This window comes from Triticum aestivum, chromosome 2D (genome assembly GCF_018294505.1).
Source record: "Triticum aestivum cultivar Chinese Spring chromosome 2D, IWGSC CS RefSeq v2.1, whole genome shotgun sequence".
NCBI lineage: Eukaryota > Viridiplantae > Streptophyta > Magnoliopsida > Poales > Poaceae > Triticum > Triticum aestivum.
The window spans coordinates 71,933,581-71,948,630 of NC_057799.1; the positions used below are offsets into that span (position 1 = coordinate 71,933,581).

The 15,050-nt window shown below is 48.4% G+C and overlaps 2 protein-coding genes across 2 annotated transcripts; one reads left to right on the top strand and one right to left on the bottom strand.

The window, feature by feature from the left end:
• The first annotated feature begins 3,700 nt into the window (after nt 1–3,700).
• LOC123051652 (protein GAMETE EXPRESSED 1) lies at nt 3,701–6,770 on the top strand. Its single transcript, XM_044474607.1, has 6 exons — nt 3,701–3,825; nt 3,912–4,988; nt 5,071–5,972; nt 6,049–6,211; nt 6,299–6,375; nt 6,485–6,770. Exons 2-6 carry the CDS (start codon nt 4,402–4,404, stop codon nt 6,724–6,726), a joined length of 1,971 nt encoding a protein of 656 aa, XP_044330542.1. The 5' UTR covers nt 3,701–3,825; nt 3,912–4,401; the 3' UTR covers nt 6,727–6,770.
• Nucleotides 6,771–6,933: 163 nt separating this feature from the next.
• Nucleotides 6,934–12,325, bottom strand: LOC123051653 (probable serine/threonine-protein kinase At1g54610). Its single transcript, XM_044474608.1, has 7 exons — nt 11,790–12,325; nt 11,336–11,620; nt 10,911–11,228; nt 9,631–9,858; nt 8,983–9,083; nt 7,713–7,830; nt 6,934–7,590 (listed from the first exon to the last, which is right to left on the bottom strand). Exons 1-7 carry the CDS (start codon nt 12,147–12,149, stop codon nt 7,309–7,311), a joined length of 1,692 nt encoding a protein of 563 aa, XP_044330543.1. The 5' UTR covers nt 12,150–12,325; the 3' UTR covers nt 6,934–7,308.
• Between the last annotated feature and the right edge of the window lie 2,725 nt (nt 12,326–15,050).

Genomic DNA, 15,050 nt, shown 5'->3' on the forward strand with positions numbered 1-15,050 from the left:
CTAGATAGATCTTGCATGATCGTAGGAATTTTTTTGAAATTACTGCGTTCCCTAACACTCCATATCCCACGCTGATGGACGCCCAGTGATACCGTGGGCAGGCGAGCCCGGGCACGCCAATGAGTGTTCGCCCACGCCAGTGATAAACATTTTAGATTCAAGAAAAGTGTGTGAACTGTTGCACATCGGCCCCAACGAGCCGACGCATTCCGTTCGAGCCTCCTGGCGTGACGCCACGGACAGGGATTGATGTAACCTGCGAACACTCCAATGGTAACCTATCCCGGTAACTTTGATCCAAAAAATAAAAAAAGCTGTCGAAACATACCACGGTAACTTTTACGTAAATAACATGGTAAATTATGCACCTCAATCATGATAATTTCCTTACAAACACCATGATAATTTTTGAACTAGGGATTTTTTTTGTTAAAAACATATCCTGGTAATTTCTTGTAAATACTCCATGAACCTGATAATTTATGTACAAACATCATGCTAACTTTGACCCGAAGGAAATTTGTTGAAAACATATCAATAACTTCTTTGTAAATAGCAGATAGCTTACACAACGCAGACCTGCTAACTTGTGTACAAACATTATGGTAACTTTTGACCAGGGAAAAATTGTTGAAAATATACCTCCAATAATTTTTTGTAAATAGCGAGATGATTTACGCAGCACATACAAGATAAATTACATATAAACGTCGTGCTAACTTAACCCGACGAAAAAGGTTGTTACAACATGCCTCCGGCAACTTCTGCATAAAAAGCGTGCTAACTTACGTATCACAGATCTGGTAACTTAGATACCCTCAGCCTAATAACTTTTAACCAAAAAGCCATCAAAACATACCGACATGAGATCTAGTTTTGAAGATCTCGTCGTGACGGATTTGTGGTGAAACTGGATTTTAAATCTGGCCGACGGTTTGGACTACAAAACATTTTTGAATTTTCAAAATGAGGATAATATAGGATGGCATTATTTTTTTTAACTCTAGACTTTGGACTGGAAAAAAAAAGAATTGTCAAAAATATCAACAATGATCTAATTTCAAAGATCTCATTGTGATAGATTTAACGGTGAAAACAAACTTTTAATCGAATTTTCTGTTTGAGACATAAAACATTTTGAGTATTGCGAACCAACATGTGATTAGATGGTTAGGGCATCTCCAAGGTGGACCCGTAAACCTCCCGCAACTGTCCGGACCGCGGAAGTCATCCAACACGGCCCTGTATCGGTCCGCGAGGCGGTCCGGATGCGATTTCTCCCGCAAAATGGAGACAAAAGTGGGGGAGGTTTGCGAGAGTCCTGACACGCGAAACATATGAATCCGACACCCCATGCCCACCCAAAACCCTTCCCGGACCCCGCGACTCCATCCTCCTCATTTTCTCTTCTTCCTTCTTTCTCTCTTGCCGTCGCCGCCGCTCCACCACTCCGGCCACCACGCCACACCCCTGCCGGAAAATATGCGTCTCCGACACCTCCGGTGATCTAGCAGGGCTCCCCGCCGCTTCTCCTCCATCTCCATTCAACCCCCTGTCCTCCGACCGCCCCGCCAGGTACCATCCTCTACCATGCCCGGCAACTGCTCGATGAATCACCAGAGCTGAAACAGTTGTCCCTTCTTGTTTGTAGCAATGGATTCTGATTTGGAGTACATATACGAGTAGTATGTTGAGTCCTCTGACGGCTCGTGGACGAGGAGTACTCCGATCAGACAGCGATGATGCAGGTAGTCCTTGAAGACGCGGAGCATGCGGAGGAGCATGTTCTCAATGTCAAGGGCTCGATCAAGGGTCATCGCGTGCTCAACCGCAACAGGACGCGCGGGCATTTGACACTGATGGCCGACTACTTTGCCCCCGATGCACTCTTCGCTAACCATTTTCGCCGGTGTTTTCGGATGCGCAAGGGTCGTCTTCGGTCATTTGTACCATGGCGTCCGGTCCTACGATGACTACTTCATCCTGAAGAAGGACGTCGTGGGAACGATTGGCTTCTCTGGTTACCAGAAGTGCACGGCGGCACTCCGGATGCTTGCATATGGCACAGCCACTGATTCATGGGACGATTACCTACGGATGTCTGAGAGCACATGCGGAGATGCCATGGTCAGGTTTGCAACTGCCGTGGTCGAGGTGTTCGGACCTCAGTACCTGAGAGAACCAACTGTGGCAGACACCGAGAGGCTTCTGGCAACTCAGAAGCAAGAGGGTGGCCAGGTTTGCTTGGATCTCTTGACTGCATGCATTGGAAATGGAAGAACTGCCCGAAGGCTTTACAAGGGCAATATCAGGGTCATCTTAAGAAGCCCATCATCATTCTTTAAGCAGTTGCATCACAGAATCTTTTTTGGATTTGGCACGTTTTATTTGGCATGCCCAGGTCTCACAATGATATCAATGTGCTGCAACGATCGTTGTTGTTTGTGAGGCTGACTAAAGAAAAAGCTCCTCCTTGCCACTATACTGTCAATGGATATGAGTACAACATGGGCTACTATCTGATTGACGGTATCTATCATGCATGGGCTAGCTTTGTCAGCACAATCTCAAACCCAATTGTCTAGAAAAAGACTCACTTTGCCCAAAGACAAGAAGCAGCTAGAAAGGATGTCGAGAGGGCATTTGGAGTTCTTCAGGTCCGTTTTGCAGTTGTTCGTGGACCTGCAAAACAACGGGATCCGAACCCTTGTGGGAGGTGATGACATGTTGTGTGATCATGCACAACATGATCATCGAGGATGAGGGTGACGATGTTGCCGCAGCTCTGGAATTTGAGAACATGGGTGATCCTATCCAACTTTCGGACCAGAATCCGGTCACATTTGAGGAGTTTATTCAAATGCATCAACAAATTGGCATCGACCAACTCACGAGCAGCTCAAGGAGTATCTGATTGAGCATCAGTGGACGGTGAAAGGGGACAACAATGTTCTGTGTAAAATATTTGAATTTTTTAAATTTAAACTAGTGTTGAATGCGGCTATTTAAATTGATGTGCCATTTGCGTGCGGCTATTTGATCGTGCGGACTGGGGAAAAAACCGGAAGGTCGGATGTATGCGGCTAGCGTTGGATGGCTGCCTCCCGCATCCGTGTCCGCGGACTGGTCCCCCCTATCCATGGACGGATGCAGGAGGATTTTTGCGGGTTGCTGCTGGAGATTCCCTTAGGAGGATAGTGGGACTTGACATTGGTGCTCGCATTATTCCTTGATTTATTTCAGTCTTCCGGCGATGTTCATTCAGTGGGAGGAGACGTTTTTGTCGACTACGAGGCGCATGTGGTAACTCCGAAAAATCTTAAGATGCTATGCTGGCTCAGTCTCTTTGAGGTGTTCATAGGGGTTAGGTGTGCATGCATGCGTTTATAGGCGTGAGTGTATGTGAGTGACTTCTATCGTGTTGTGTTAAAATAAAAGGATTTTGAATATTTAGACTAGAAAGAATCTTTTTGCTGACGTTGGTAATCCAGATTCAGTGTGCTCGCTCGATGGGAAGGGACGCGGGTTACATGTGTGAAAATTTAAAGTCAATCAAAAAGAAAAAAGAACAAAAATCGCTCGAACCGACTCGCCTTCTTCCTGTCTTGGCGCGAACGAAACGATCGAGGACGCGGAACCGCCATCGGCCAGGGCATCTATAAATACGGCCCGGGGCTGACGGCTCATTCGTCTTCCCCATCGCCTTTCTTCTCCCTGCTCCGTTCCGATCCGCCGTCCACTCTCGTCTCCGGGCAGACTCGAGGGATCGCCGGCAGGAGACGGTCGGGTTCGAGCTCGAGGCCGCGGCAGCTCGTTCGTGCCTACGTACGTGCCGGATGCTGTAACTGGTTTCTGTTCCGTACTACGTTACTGCTCTGTTTCTTGCTTCCTTGCATGATCGTAATGCACAGGAGCGGAATCATGGCTGGTCACCGCCGCAACTGATCGGACGGACGGAGAGAAGGACCGCCGGAGAAGAAGAAGAAGAAGAAGAAGACTGGGCCTGGGAGAAGGGATCAGGGCACGGCAGCAGATTCGCGGATTTGCAATCGGTCAAAACGAAATTCCACCGCTAATTAATAACCTAACCAAAAAAAGAATCTGTTTAACTCCCGGTGCATGATGTATTATCCAGGGTTTGCTTTGATCCAGGATGATTTACATCTTTCGATTAAATCAATTCCTGCTGCTAGTGCCAGATTGTAAGTTGTGGCTACATTGTAGTCCATGCCACTGCTAACATACTGGTTCACAGCTTGGATGGAACGGGGTCATAATAATGATCAGGCTTGAAAACTTGCCTGCTTTGGTCTATGCAAATGCAGCTCCGTTTAATTACAACGCGTCTGTTTTTGCTTGCATCCATCGAAACAACAATCTTCACCAACATTCGCAGTGCACATGCAGGCCTCAACATCACACTCCCAAAATCAATCAATCAGAGTTCCATCCAATCCAACAGACTGGCAATACGATTTCAAGATGAGGAGCGGAGGCCATCTTCTTCTTCTTGCCGTGGCGTTAGTGATCCTATCGCCGTCGCTGTGCCCCGCAGCCACTGCATGGGGCATCTTCTCCTCCTCTAAACCCACCAGCCAGACCGTCGCCGCGCCGACGCTGCCAGACGACGGCGACGGCGGCGGCAGGACGGTGGCCGATTTCTCGATGGAAGGCGGCGGCGGCGGCCCGAGGGGCGTGGAGCTGCTGGATGGCGCGCGGCGCAGGATCGCCGGCCCGGCCTCCTGCTGGGGCGAGGCGTACCGCGGCCTCTTCGCCAGCTGCGCCCACATCATGTCCGACAAGGAGCGCCAGTCCAGGCTCGCGTGGCGCCTCAGCGCCTGCTACCAGCAGGACTCCGGCCGCCCGCCGCTGCCGCCCTGCGACGACCGCTCGCGCATGGTGCACTGCCGCAAGCGCCTCTCCGAGCACGAGGAGAAGGTCTTCCTCGAGTTCTTCCTCGAGACCAACACCCTCTGCCACCAGCTCCAGTACGCGATCAAACCCCATCCGCCATGATCGTCTTCGTCTTCCTCCTCCGATGAAGGATGAATTTTCTTGATTGATCTGCAGGGCGGAGGCGTTCAAGCAGAGCACGGAGCGGCTGGTGAACGACCTGACCCGGGCGGCGGCGGCGGCGAGCGAGAAGCTGACGGCGATCGAGGAGAGGTCGGACCAGATCATGCAGGAGTCGAGCAAGCTCCACGGCTCCATGTCGTCGATCGTGTCGCAGACGGAGCAACTGGCCGCCGCGTCCGACAATCTCAAATCCCGGATCGGCGACGTGCTGGCGCAGTCGGCGGCCATCGCGGAGCAGTCGAGGCAGATCGCGGCGGCGCAGGCGGGGCTGAGGGAAGGGCAGGAGGAGATGCGTGCCCGGGTCGACGCCGGCATGGCGCGGGTGGAGGAGGAGTACGCGCGGCTGGGCGAGGAGATGGCGAGGCTGAAGGAGGAGGCGGCGGGGATCGAGCGGGAGGTCAGGGCCGTGGGCGACGCCATGGCGGCGCGGATGGAGGGCCTGCAGCGCACCGCGGAGGAGATCGGGACCGCCGCCGGCAAGTCGCTCGAGAACCAGAGGGCGCTGCTGGAAGGTCAGGCGAACGCGACGCGGGCGCTCGGGGAGCTCCACGGGTTCCTGGCCCGGGCGCTCGAGGAGAGCAGGGAGGCGATGCAGAGGCTGGCGCGGTTCGGGCGGCAGCAGCAGGAGGAGCTGCTGTCCCGGCAGGAGCAGCTCCGGCGCGCCCACGACCACCTCATGCACAACTCGGAGTCGATCCTCCGGGCGCAGGAGGAGTTCAGCGCGAAGCAGGCCAGCATCTTCGCGGCGCTGGACAAGCTCTACGTGCTGCACAACGCCATCCTGGTGGAGTCCCGCTTCGTCAAGGCCTTCTTCTTCTACTGCTGCGTCGTCTTCCTCCTCTACCTCCTCACCAGCGCCAAGCAGACCTTCGCCATCAGAGGCCAGCTCTACTTCGGTAACGCATCTTCACACTCATCCGATCACCGTTTCCTTCACTCCATTGCTTTACTTGGCTTTGATCATCAAACCAGGTCTGTGCGTCATGCTCGTCGTGGAGGTCGCGCTCATCAGGCTGGGGGCCGCCGACGACGACCTCACCAAGCCGTTCTGGGTCGTGTCCAACGTGCTGCTGCTCCGGTCGGCCTTCCTCGCCGCCGCCGCCGCCCAGATCCTGCACGCCATCTTCGCCTTCAAGTACGGCATCCCGTCGAATCACGATCCTGAATCGCTAAAACGTCACAGTACGTTGGTCTCATCTGGTTTCCCATTTTTATGCTGCAGGGATTACGACGTGCTGAACCACGAGCTGCTCCAGACGCTGGTGGAGAAAGTCCGGGCAATCGAAGACAACGCCGCCGGTGAGCTTTCATCCGCCGTCCCTTGCCCGCCAACTGGTGTTTGAATTTTGAACCGTAATGCTGGTACCGAATCTGAACTACTAGTACTTATCATCCTCCTCTGGTCCAGGAGACAAGATGTGTCCATGGGGCACAGGCAGTGATGATGAAAGTAGCCTCAGCGACTACTCGTGGGTCTTCGACGAGCTGCAGGACGACGTCGACAGCGAAATCGACCCAGACTTCGTTCTCCGGGAAGATGACATCTGCAGGGAGGACCACGGTTTCCGGGAAGAAATCGGCGAAAATTCACTCTCGGCATCGCTCGCCATGAGGAGATACAACCTTCGGGCACGCATTATGCCACGGTGACGGGCACGGAAGTGGAACATATATATGCAGAAATATTGCCAGAAGTTGGAACTGTTTAAATGTCAGCATTTTGCTGAAGAACTGAAGGGCAATGCAACAAAAAAAATTTATAAACTAATGTCCAAATTGTCTGAATCTACAACTTGTGAAGTCATAAAGGAAAAACATAAAGCTGGACCAAACATCAGATTTAAGAAAAATCCAATCTAACATGAAACATAACTTAAGAAATATCCAATCTAACATGAAATATAACTGCAGTAAGAGTTAACAGTAAGTCACAGTTGCATGCCAAGTAGACCTAAAAAGTTCCATTACTCACTCAAACGAATCTAACATGACATATAGCTGCTTATAAGAAATGAAAAAGGACAACCTAATGTACAGAATTCGACTAACTGAGCTCCCTCTCCCATCTATACACTGCGGTTTGAAAAGAATCCGTACATGGAATGAATTCATGGGTCTTGAAAAAATTCATCGCTGCTTCATATAATCAGATCTCCCCAGCTTCCAGGAACTGTTGCCAAGTAATTTGTCCGTATTGAAGAATTTCTTATGCACCAAATATCACATAATGTATCACCGAGCACGGGCAGTTGATGGTTGTTTCGAAGAGCGTCCCGACTTGTGTTTCCGTTTCTGGTTGCCCCCAGGAGGGTCGACCAGGGGTCCAGACCACGTAGGCACGGCGGTCTTGTCGTAAGGAAATACGGTACTGAACGAAGACGGGTCGGGGGGCTCAAATGTAGGTTCCATGTGATTCGAACAACCCAACGGATAGCCGAGTGCGCCATCTTGATGTGGTGGAGGGAACTTTTCGCTCTTGCTCTTCGCATTTGCATGCGTTATTAGCCTTCTTTTCTGTAAAGGGTAAAGTTGAGTCCAGATTAGCGTTTGCAACAGCTGACATGGCAAGCGGGAAAAAAGGCTCATGCAGAAATGAGAAACTGTAACTGGTAGGGAACCAAGATAACTTGACATACGTCGATATTTGCTTGAAGTTCGGCATTTGCCTCTGGTGCTGGAACAGCCCTTGGTCGATCCCGCGTCCTTGTCTTCCTAGCTCCATCACCATTAGGTCTACTACCAGCAGCTCTTAAACTGTTTTTCATCCAATGAATAGGCCAATAAGCAATTTATACAGTGCAAAAGCTCAAGCTTATATAAACAAGGTTAAGAGGTGGAGAAATAGAAGATATTTACAAATATTTTCGGAAAGAAGCATTAAATATACACCAGAAAGGTGAGACAAATTGTTGCATGACAGCATGACTCATGATGATGTCTAAGCAATTATTCCCAACAAGCTCCCAGGAATACAGGAATCTTGGCAGTTGGCACGATAGTCGAGACTTACTTTTTAGTACTACAAATAAGTATACGGCTAGCACCCACTGACGTTACCTTTTGAATCAAAGAAATGTTATTTTTCTTCCTTATATCCTGCTGTGCTGTACAGTGTCGTCAAGTTATGCTTTCCTGTTATCAAGTTCATCGAAGCATGCATTCTGCAGAAGTAGGCTCCTACGGCAAACTAGATTTTAGTATAATCCTGTAACTGTATTCCTAACTCTACTCTATAACTTCCAGCAATTTCTTCAGCACTTTTCTCTCTACTATCTCATATAAATTGGAGTTTCTCTACTATCTTATAATTGGAGTTGGTGGTGGTGGTGGCGACGAGTTCACCTCCCAACTCCATCCCAATCCCCCTCATCCATCCAGGGCCTACCAGATCCCTTCTGTCCAACAAGCCACCCTGTCACTCATGTTTTGCATAGTAAAGTATTTTATAAGTACATGACATTACATTATTCTTTTCCGCAGCATGAACCAGCCAGTCAATCCACCAGAGGATTTTCTCCCTGCAGCGACTCCTCCCCAATCCCCATGCTTCGACTGCTGTTCCTCCATGCCACTGCAAATCTTGTCATGGTGCTCCCATGGTCACTGTGGTTACGCAAGTGCAGTGTTGCCTGCTTGATCGAATTTTTTTTTCTCCACATTGTTGCGAGTGCAATTATTTTTGTGGTTCCATAGCAACACACGGGCGTTATGCTAGTTTGTTTCAACGGCCCATCTATGCCATATGACTTTGACTGTGCATGCTTTCTAAAACCACTGCGTGTTTACATTTCTAGGTTGTGAAGAGCTTAAATGACATTTTAGAGCATCCACAAAGATAAGGCAAACGCAAATGCAGAAAATCAACACAACTTTCTAAGGGAAGGAAGGAGTGTTAGGATGACAAACCGTCTAGCTTCTTCATCTCTTCGTTTTGCATCCATCTCTTTGCTTGGTGGGTATTGGGGCAGACTTGATGGATCGCAAGCAAGAGGTTCCGTTTTAAAGAACTGTGTTGGTAGTACAAAAAGGTGTCAGTTGTAAGTACGGTGCAATAACAAGGAGCAGCAATGTAGATACTTCATAAAAAAAATTAATTAAATAACTAGCCCTCTACCAAAGTGTTTGCAAAAAACTGACATTATATCAAAATTAGAATTCGGGTTCAGTCTTACAAATACCATGTTAAATATCAAATCACATGATAAACTCTAGACAAATTTCGAGCATAATTTCATGGACCTATATGAACCTAAAAGTTGAAACTCTGTACAGAGGAAGAACAAGATACTGTGATCTCAATGTGATTCCAATGAATTGGATTTAACTCTAACATCAAGAGGGCATATAACTAATCAAATATCAATATTACAAGTTTAAACGAGCAAAGAAGACGCAATAATCTAATTTATTGACGTAACACATATAAGTTCCATCTATTGCATAACTAATTTATTTGTCATCCTTATGCCAATTTATCCAACGATTTGAGAATCACATTCTTGTTATCAATTTACATCAAATAGGAAAAGAATGGTAAATACTCAGAAAACTTACATCACTATTTAATGCAGCAGTAGCTGTTAAACGATCAGCAGGATCAATTGATAGGAGTGTTTCAATCAGCCGAAGTGCTGATTGCGGGAAATCTTTGAATGTCTCTGCTATTCGCCTTTTGTACGGCTGTTGGGGCTTAAATATGGTTGCATGAGGCAGCTTTGATTTTTTCCAATATTCTTCAGCAGGGGATCCGCATAGCTTAAATATTTTATGCAACTGTTCTACCTGAAAAAGAAGACATGATTAAAAAAACATTGTAAATATACAATTAAAATAATGTGAGACTAAAGTATTACTATATCACTTCAAAATGTACTCCCTCCGTCCCAAAATAAGTGTCTCAATTTTAGTACAATTTTGTACTTTAGTACTGAAGTTGAGACACTTATTTCGGGACAGAGGGAGTAACACAAATAGAATTGAAGTATTCATGACAGGTATGAACTGCAAACATGCAATAAAGTATTAGGCACTGATTCGGTTTGCTTCAGCATTTCCATTAAACTTTTTGAGACAAATTCACATGTATGATTTTCAAGTATCCAGTCTAAATATTCGCAAAGATACTGGTAGCCAAAATTTCGACTCCATTCTTGTCCAAAATGACAGCTTTTATAGGACCAAAGGGCATAGTATATGATATAAAAGAGTAAAGGTTATAACAAAATACTAAGAGCTAGAATGATCTTTATCATCTACTCCACTGGTTTTTATAGCAGTGATAACATAAAGATTGTCCTTCCACCATGTTTTATGTTGCCAAAATGGTACATTTCGAGGAAAACTGTTATGCCCGATGACCAATAAAGAACAGGGGCGTACCCAGGTTCAGCTACCCGGGTGCCCAGGACAACAGGTGCAAGATTGTTTTCTTGGTACTTTTTGAGTATAGTATAGTGTGTGACACCACATTTCTGGATGGGAAATATGTGTGGTTTTGCACTGAGACACCGGGTCAATTTCTCTCTGGGTCCGCCTCTGATAAAGAACAACAAAATATGTGTGGTTTTACACTGAGACACCGGGTCAATTTCTCTCTGGGTCGGCCCCTGATAAAGAACAACATTTGGAAGTAATGCTTATTCTATCTGAACATGCTCTAAATTGTATATCATTTTCATCAGCAAGGCCGTCTTGCACGAGACCTGCTTTAAAATGTTAACGTGATTTGCATGGAATGGTTCACAAGCTATGAACAGTACTTCAGCAAAATCACACTTGAACAGAATCAACTTTAGTAACATTTGCGTTAAAAGAGCAAGTGTTCCATAGCTAACCTCGGTCCGTCCCGGCATAATAGGCTTCCCAGCCAGCAACTCGGCAAGGATACATCCGGCACTCCACAAGTCGACACCTACTCCATAATCCGTAGCACCCAACAGTAACTCTGGTGGCCGGTACCAGAGTGTCACGACGCGACTGGTCATCGGTTGCTTATGGTTCGGGTCGAAGAACGACGCCAGACCGAAGTCTCCAATCTTCAGCACACCGTCGTCATCCAAGAGCAGATTCGACCCCTTGATGTCACGGTGCAGCACTCCCTGGTTGTGGCAGTGCTCCAACCCTGACAGCAGCTGATGCACATAGCACTTGACCTGCAGGGCATAAACACCTCGATCAGACTCGACCAGCTACACCACAACACACTCGAAGTAATATAATTTGTCACTATGTGGCTGTGGCAGCTAAATGGGATCTTGACCTGTGGCAGAGTGAACTTGATGTCGGGGCTGGCGGCGAGGCCGGCGAGGTCATGGACCATGTAGTCGAAGACGAGGTAGAGGCTGCAGGACATGCGGGAGGTGACGAGGCCGTAGAGCTTCATGACGTTGGGGTGGTCGAGGCGGCGGAGGATGAGGATCTCCCGGGCCATGAACCGCACGCTCTCGGGCTCCAGGTTGTCGAAGCGCACCTTCTTGAGCGCCACGATCTTGCCGCTCAGCGAGTCCCGCGCCTTGTACACGTTGCTGTACGTGCCTTGCCCGATCTGAAACACCAAATAACTCGCTCGTCAGACCCAAAACGAAAAAAAAAAACACGAAATTCCTCCGGCGGGCGCTGCTGCCGCGGCACGGATCATGGGGGAGTGGGGTGGGGGGGGGGGGGGGGGGGGGGGGGGGGGGGGGGGGGGGGGGGGGGGGGGACGGGAAAAGCACCTTGTCGATCTTCTCGAAGGTGTCGGCGCGGCGCGGGGTCCAGCCGTTGATGGCCTCGCCGGCGACGGCGGAGAGCCAGGCGGGCCAGCCGGCGGCGACCTGCTCCCCGCGCGCCTTGTTGGCGAAGCTGCCGCCGAGGCGCACCTCCGGCCCGTGCCGCGACGACCGCGACCGCCGCTCCCGCTTCACCGGCGCCGCGACGGCGACGGCGGCCTTCTCGCCGGCCTGCCGCCCCTCCCCCGCCGCAGCAGCGGCGGCATCAGGGGCGGCCCCCTCCTGCTTCGGCTGGGGGTTCCGGCGGCGGGCGGCGTCGGGGCTGGGGGTGGAGGCGGCGGAGGGGCGGCCGTGCACGCAGCCCATGGGGACGGACTGACGGACGGACGGGTCCTCACCGGCGACGGCGCATGCGGGCGGGCGGGCGGTGTCGCCGGGAGGCCGCGCGCGATCCGGGGGGAGGGGGTGCCGGGGTCGAGGGGGTGGGGGGTGGTGGTGGGGGTGGGGAGTAGTAAAGTCGGGGGCGCCTGGCTGCCTGCGTGCCTGCGAGTGAGGGGAACGGGAACGGAACGGAACGGAGCTGGTGGCGGTGGGGATGGAGGAGTGGAACCCAACCGGCTCTGGTTTTGGTTCTGGTTTTGACTCGGACGGGTGTGCTCCTGCTCCTGCACCTGTGTCTCTCTGGATGGATGTTTCCTTGCGCCCGTGTCACGTTCCTGTCCTACAACAGAACCGCCACAGCGGAGTGGAGTATGAGGAAGAGGAAAATGCATCATGATAAAAATAAGTTGATAAACAAAATGTAGCGGTATTTGATTATTGGTTTGCGTTTTTTTCTCTCTTCTCTTCGATTTTGTTTTTTACCGCCTTGGATCCACATGGCGTTTTCGTGATGTTGACGTATCCTCCAAAAGGGTATGTCGACCCGTAATCGATGTGCGGACGGTTATATTTGTTTAAAGAGCGGGTATATGTTATGCAAGTATGCTCATGATATGTCTTGTTGTTTCTTTCGTTTATAGTTTGTTGAACTTAGAATCTTTTGCCTAATACGAATTTCAAAAGGGCTTGCGTGATGGATCGCGCGCGGTGATATTTTTAAGGCGACGGTAAAATGATATTCATAGTACGCGAGGTGTATGTACATCTGCGGTCTACTGTACGCGAGGTGTATGTACATCTGCGGTCATAGACGTCAACGTACAAGATAAATGCACACGTCCCCTTTGACTGTAAGAGGGTTCTTATCGAAAGCGATGGCAAGTTCAGACGTGGTCGTTATAGGGTTGTGTGCATGGAACCGCAATATTTTTTATGAGTAAACTGTATGACGGTGGTACAATAGAGATGATGGCACGTTGTAAATTTATGTTTTGGGAGAAGACATCTTCTCTTTGAAAGGTCAGGATTTTTTTTCTCATGTAAAATTCCCTCCAGACCCACTTAATGAAATCATAGCCATGTTAAATATCTTCATGGGATGATTACTTGCTCCTTTTTTGGATTTTTGCTTCTCCTTTTAAGGTGCATGTGGCAGCACAATTAGGGCGGTATCGCCGGAACAGAGGGAGGGCGATTCCAAGGCGGCGGGGGTGAGGGGAGGGGGATGTGATAGGGGTAGATGTATGTTGTGCCTGGCAACCTACGAGTCAGGGGAAGGGGACGGAGCAAATATGGTGGGGTGGAGGAGTGGAACCCAACTAATTTTGACTTCGACGCGACGAGTCTGCTCCTGCATCGTGGATGTTATTTGTGCACGTGTCACATTCCTGTCTTACAGAACCACCACAGCTCATGTATGATGGTTAAGGAAGATGACAATTGTAATAAGAATGAAATTAAATATAGCAATATTGATTATTATTTTGTGTTTTCTCCTGTGCAGTTATTTCATGTCGTACTACATCGGATCCAAAGTATAAGTTTTTTGTGACAATGACATACTCTTCGAAAAGGTATGTTGGCGAGTAATTCGCTGAGTGAGCGTATTGTCTCGCATGAATTTAATAGTTTGGATGTGATTAATTCGATTACGGATGGTCAAACTTGGGAACGTCTACATAATATATAACAGCGAAGGACTTTTTTGAGCGAAAGCCGGTAAAGAAGGCTCTAACAGTGAGAAATTGCGAAGGTCTTAGTTTTCGGATCAGATGCAATATATAAGATAAAAAAACATAGATAAAATGGTATTCGATGTGTATGTGCATGCTAGGCGTCAACATACACAATAAATGCACCCGTACTCTTGACTGTGAGAGGGTTCTCATCGAAAGTGATTGCACGTTGAGACTTGGTCGTTATAGGGTTGTGTGCATGGACCAGAGATGACAGCACAAATATTTTACGGATGACTCCGTGACAGGTAGAGAGAACGACACATTTGTAAATTTATGTTTGCGGTGGAGACAATTTTCCATGGAAAGGTCAAGAAATTTTCTTGTGTAAAGTTTTTCATCAAATCCGCTTAATTAAATCAGATCCCTGCGCGAATTCTTGAATGGAAACCAACCGTCCTTGTTAGACCATATACAGTTTTCTATTGTGCATTCCCCTCAAAAAAAGTGTTCTATTGTGCATGATTGCTTGCCCCTTTTTGGATTTTTGCTTCCCCTTTTGAGGATCTTGTGCAATTCTTTTCCTCTTTTCTAGGGAGACTTGTCCAGCCAATAATAAGCCAAAGACTGAATAATAATGAAATAAAAAGAGAGAGCATAAAGGCCTATTGCTTGCAATTTATATTAGGTTGCGGAGATCCCGCTAGGGCAGGAGGCAATAAGGCATTAGGATTAGGGTGATGCATTCGGGGCTTTTAGGTGTAGCCGAAAGCCAAAAATGCTTTAAGCCTTTAACAGCCTTATACTACATAATAAACAAGTAAAAACATCCACTTCTGCTTAGCAGGAGCTTGACTGCACACGTCGTTCTCGCCCGGCATTTCATACGCTTTTCTGCACATTGTCAACATGAACAACGGGAAATGGACAAGAACCACGTATGTACTATCCTAATCCAACTTGGCACGTAACGGAGTACTTGACAGATACATATACTGTTTTCTTTCCAATAGAAAACTGGAAAGTAGCAGTAGATGCCGAATTGACCTGACAGCAAAATCCCTGGCAGTGGCTTGGATTGTGCTTTCTCTATTCCACAATGTAGTATAGTGCGCCCAGATTTTTCGAGATTCAACTTTGATAATAAGATTAATAATACATAAATCATTTTACTTAAATATTATACCTTTGAAAACTTCTTTTAAATATG

Bases quoted from the DNA above. Each gene is read 5' to 3' on its own strand.
- LOC123051653 (XM_044474608.1), bottom strand. From the start codon at position 12,149: ATGGGCTGCGTGCACGGCCGCCCCTCCGCCGCCTCCACCCCCAGCCCC. The intron at 11,229-11,335 runs GTCAAGATCCCA...TATGCCCTGCAG, and splicing joins TCAAGTTCACTCTGCCACAG to GTCAAGTGCTATGTGCATCA. The intron at 9,859-10,910 runs GTTAGCTATGGA...CTTCTTTTTCAG, and splicing joins TTATGCCGGGACGGACCGAG to GTAGAACAGTTGCATAAAAT.
- LOC123051652 (XM_044474607.1), top strand. From the start codon at position 4,402: ATGCAGGCCTCAACATCACACTCCCAAAATCAATCAATCAGAGTTCCA. The intron at 4,989-5,070 runs GTACGCGATCAA...ATTGATCTGCAG, and splicing joins ACCCTCTGCCACCAGCTCCA to GGCGGAGGCGTTCAAGCAGA. The intron at 6,212-6,298 runs GTACGGCATCCC...TTTATGCTGCAG, and splicing joins CACGCCATCTTCGCCTTCAA to GGATTACGACGTGCTGAACC.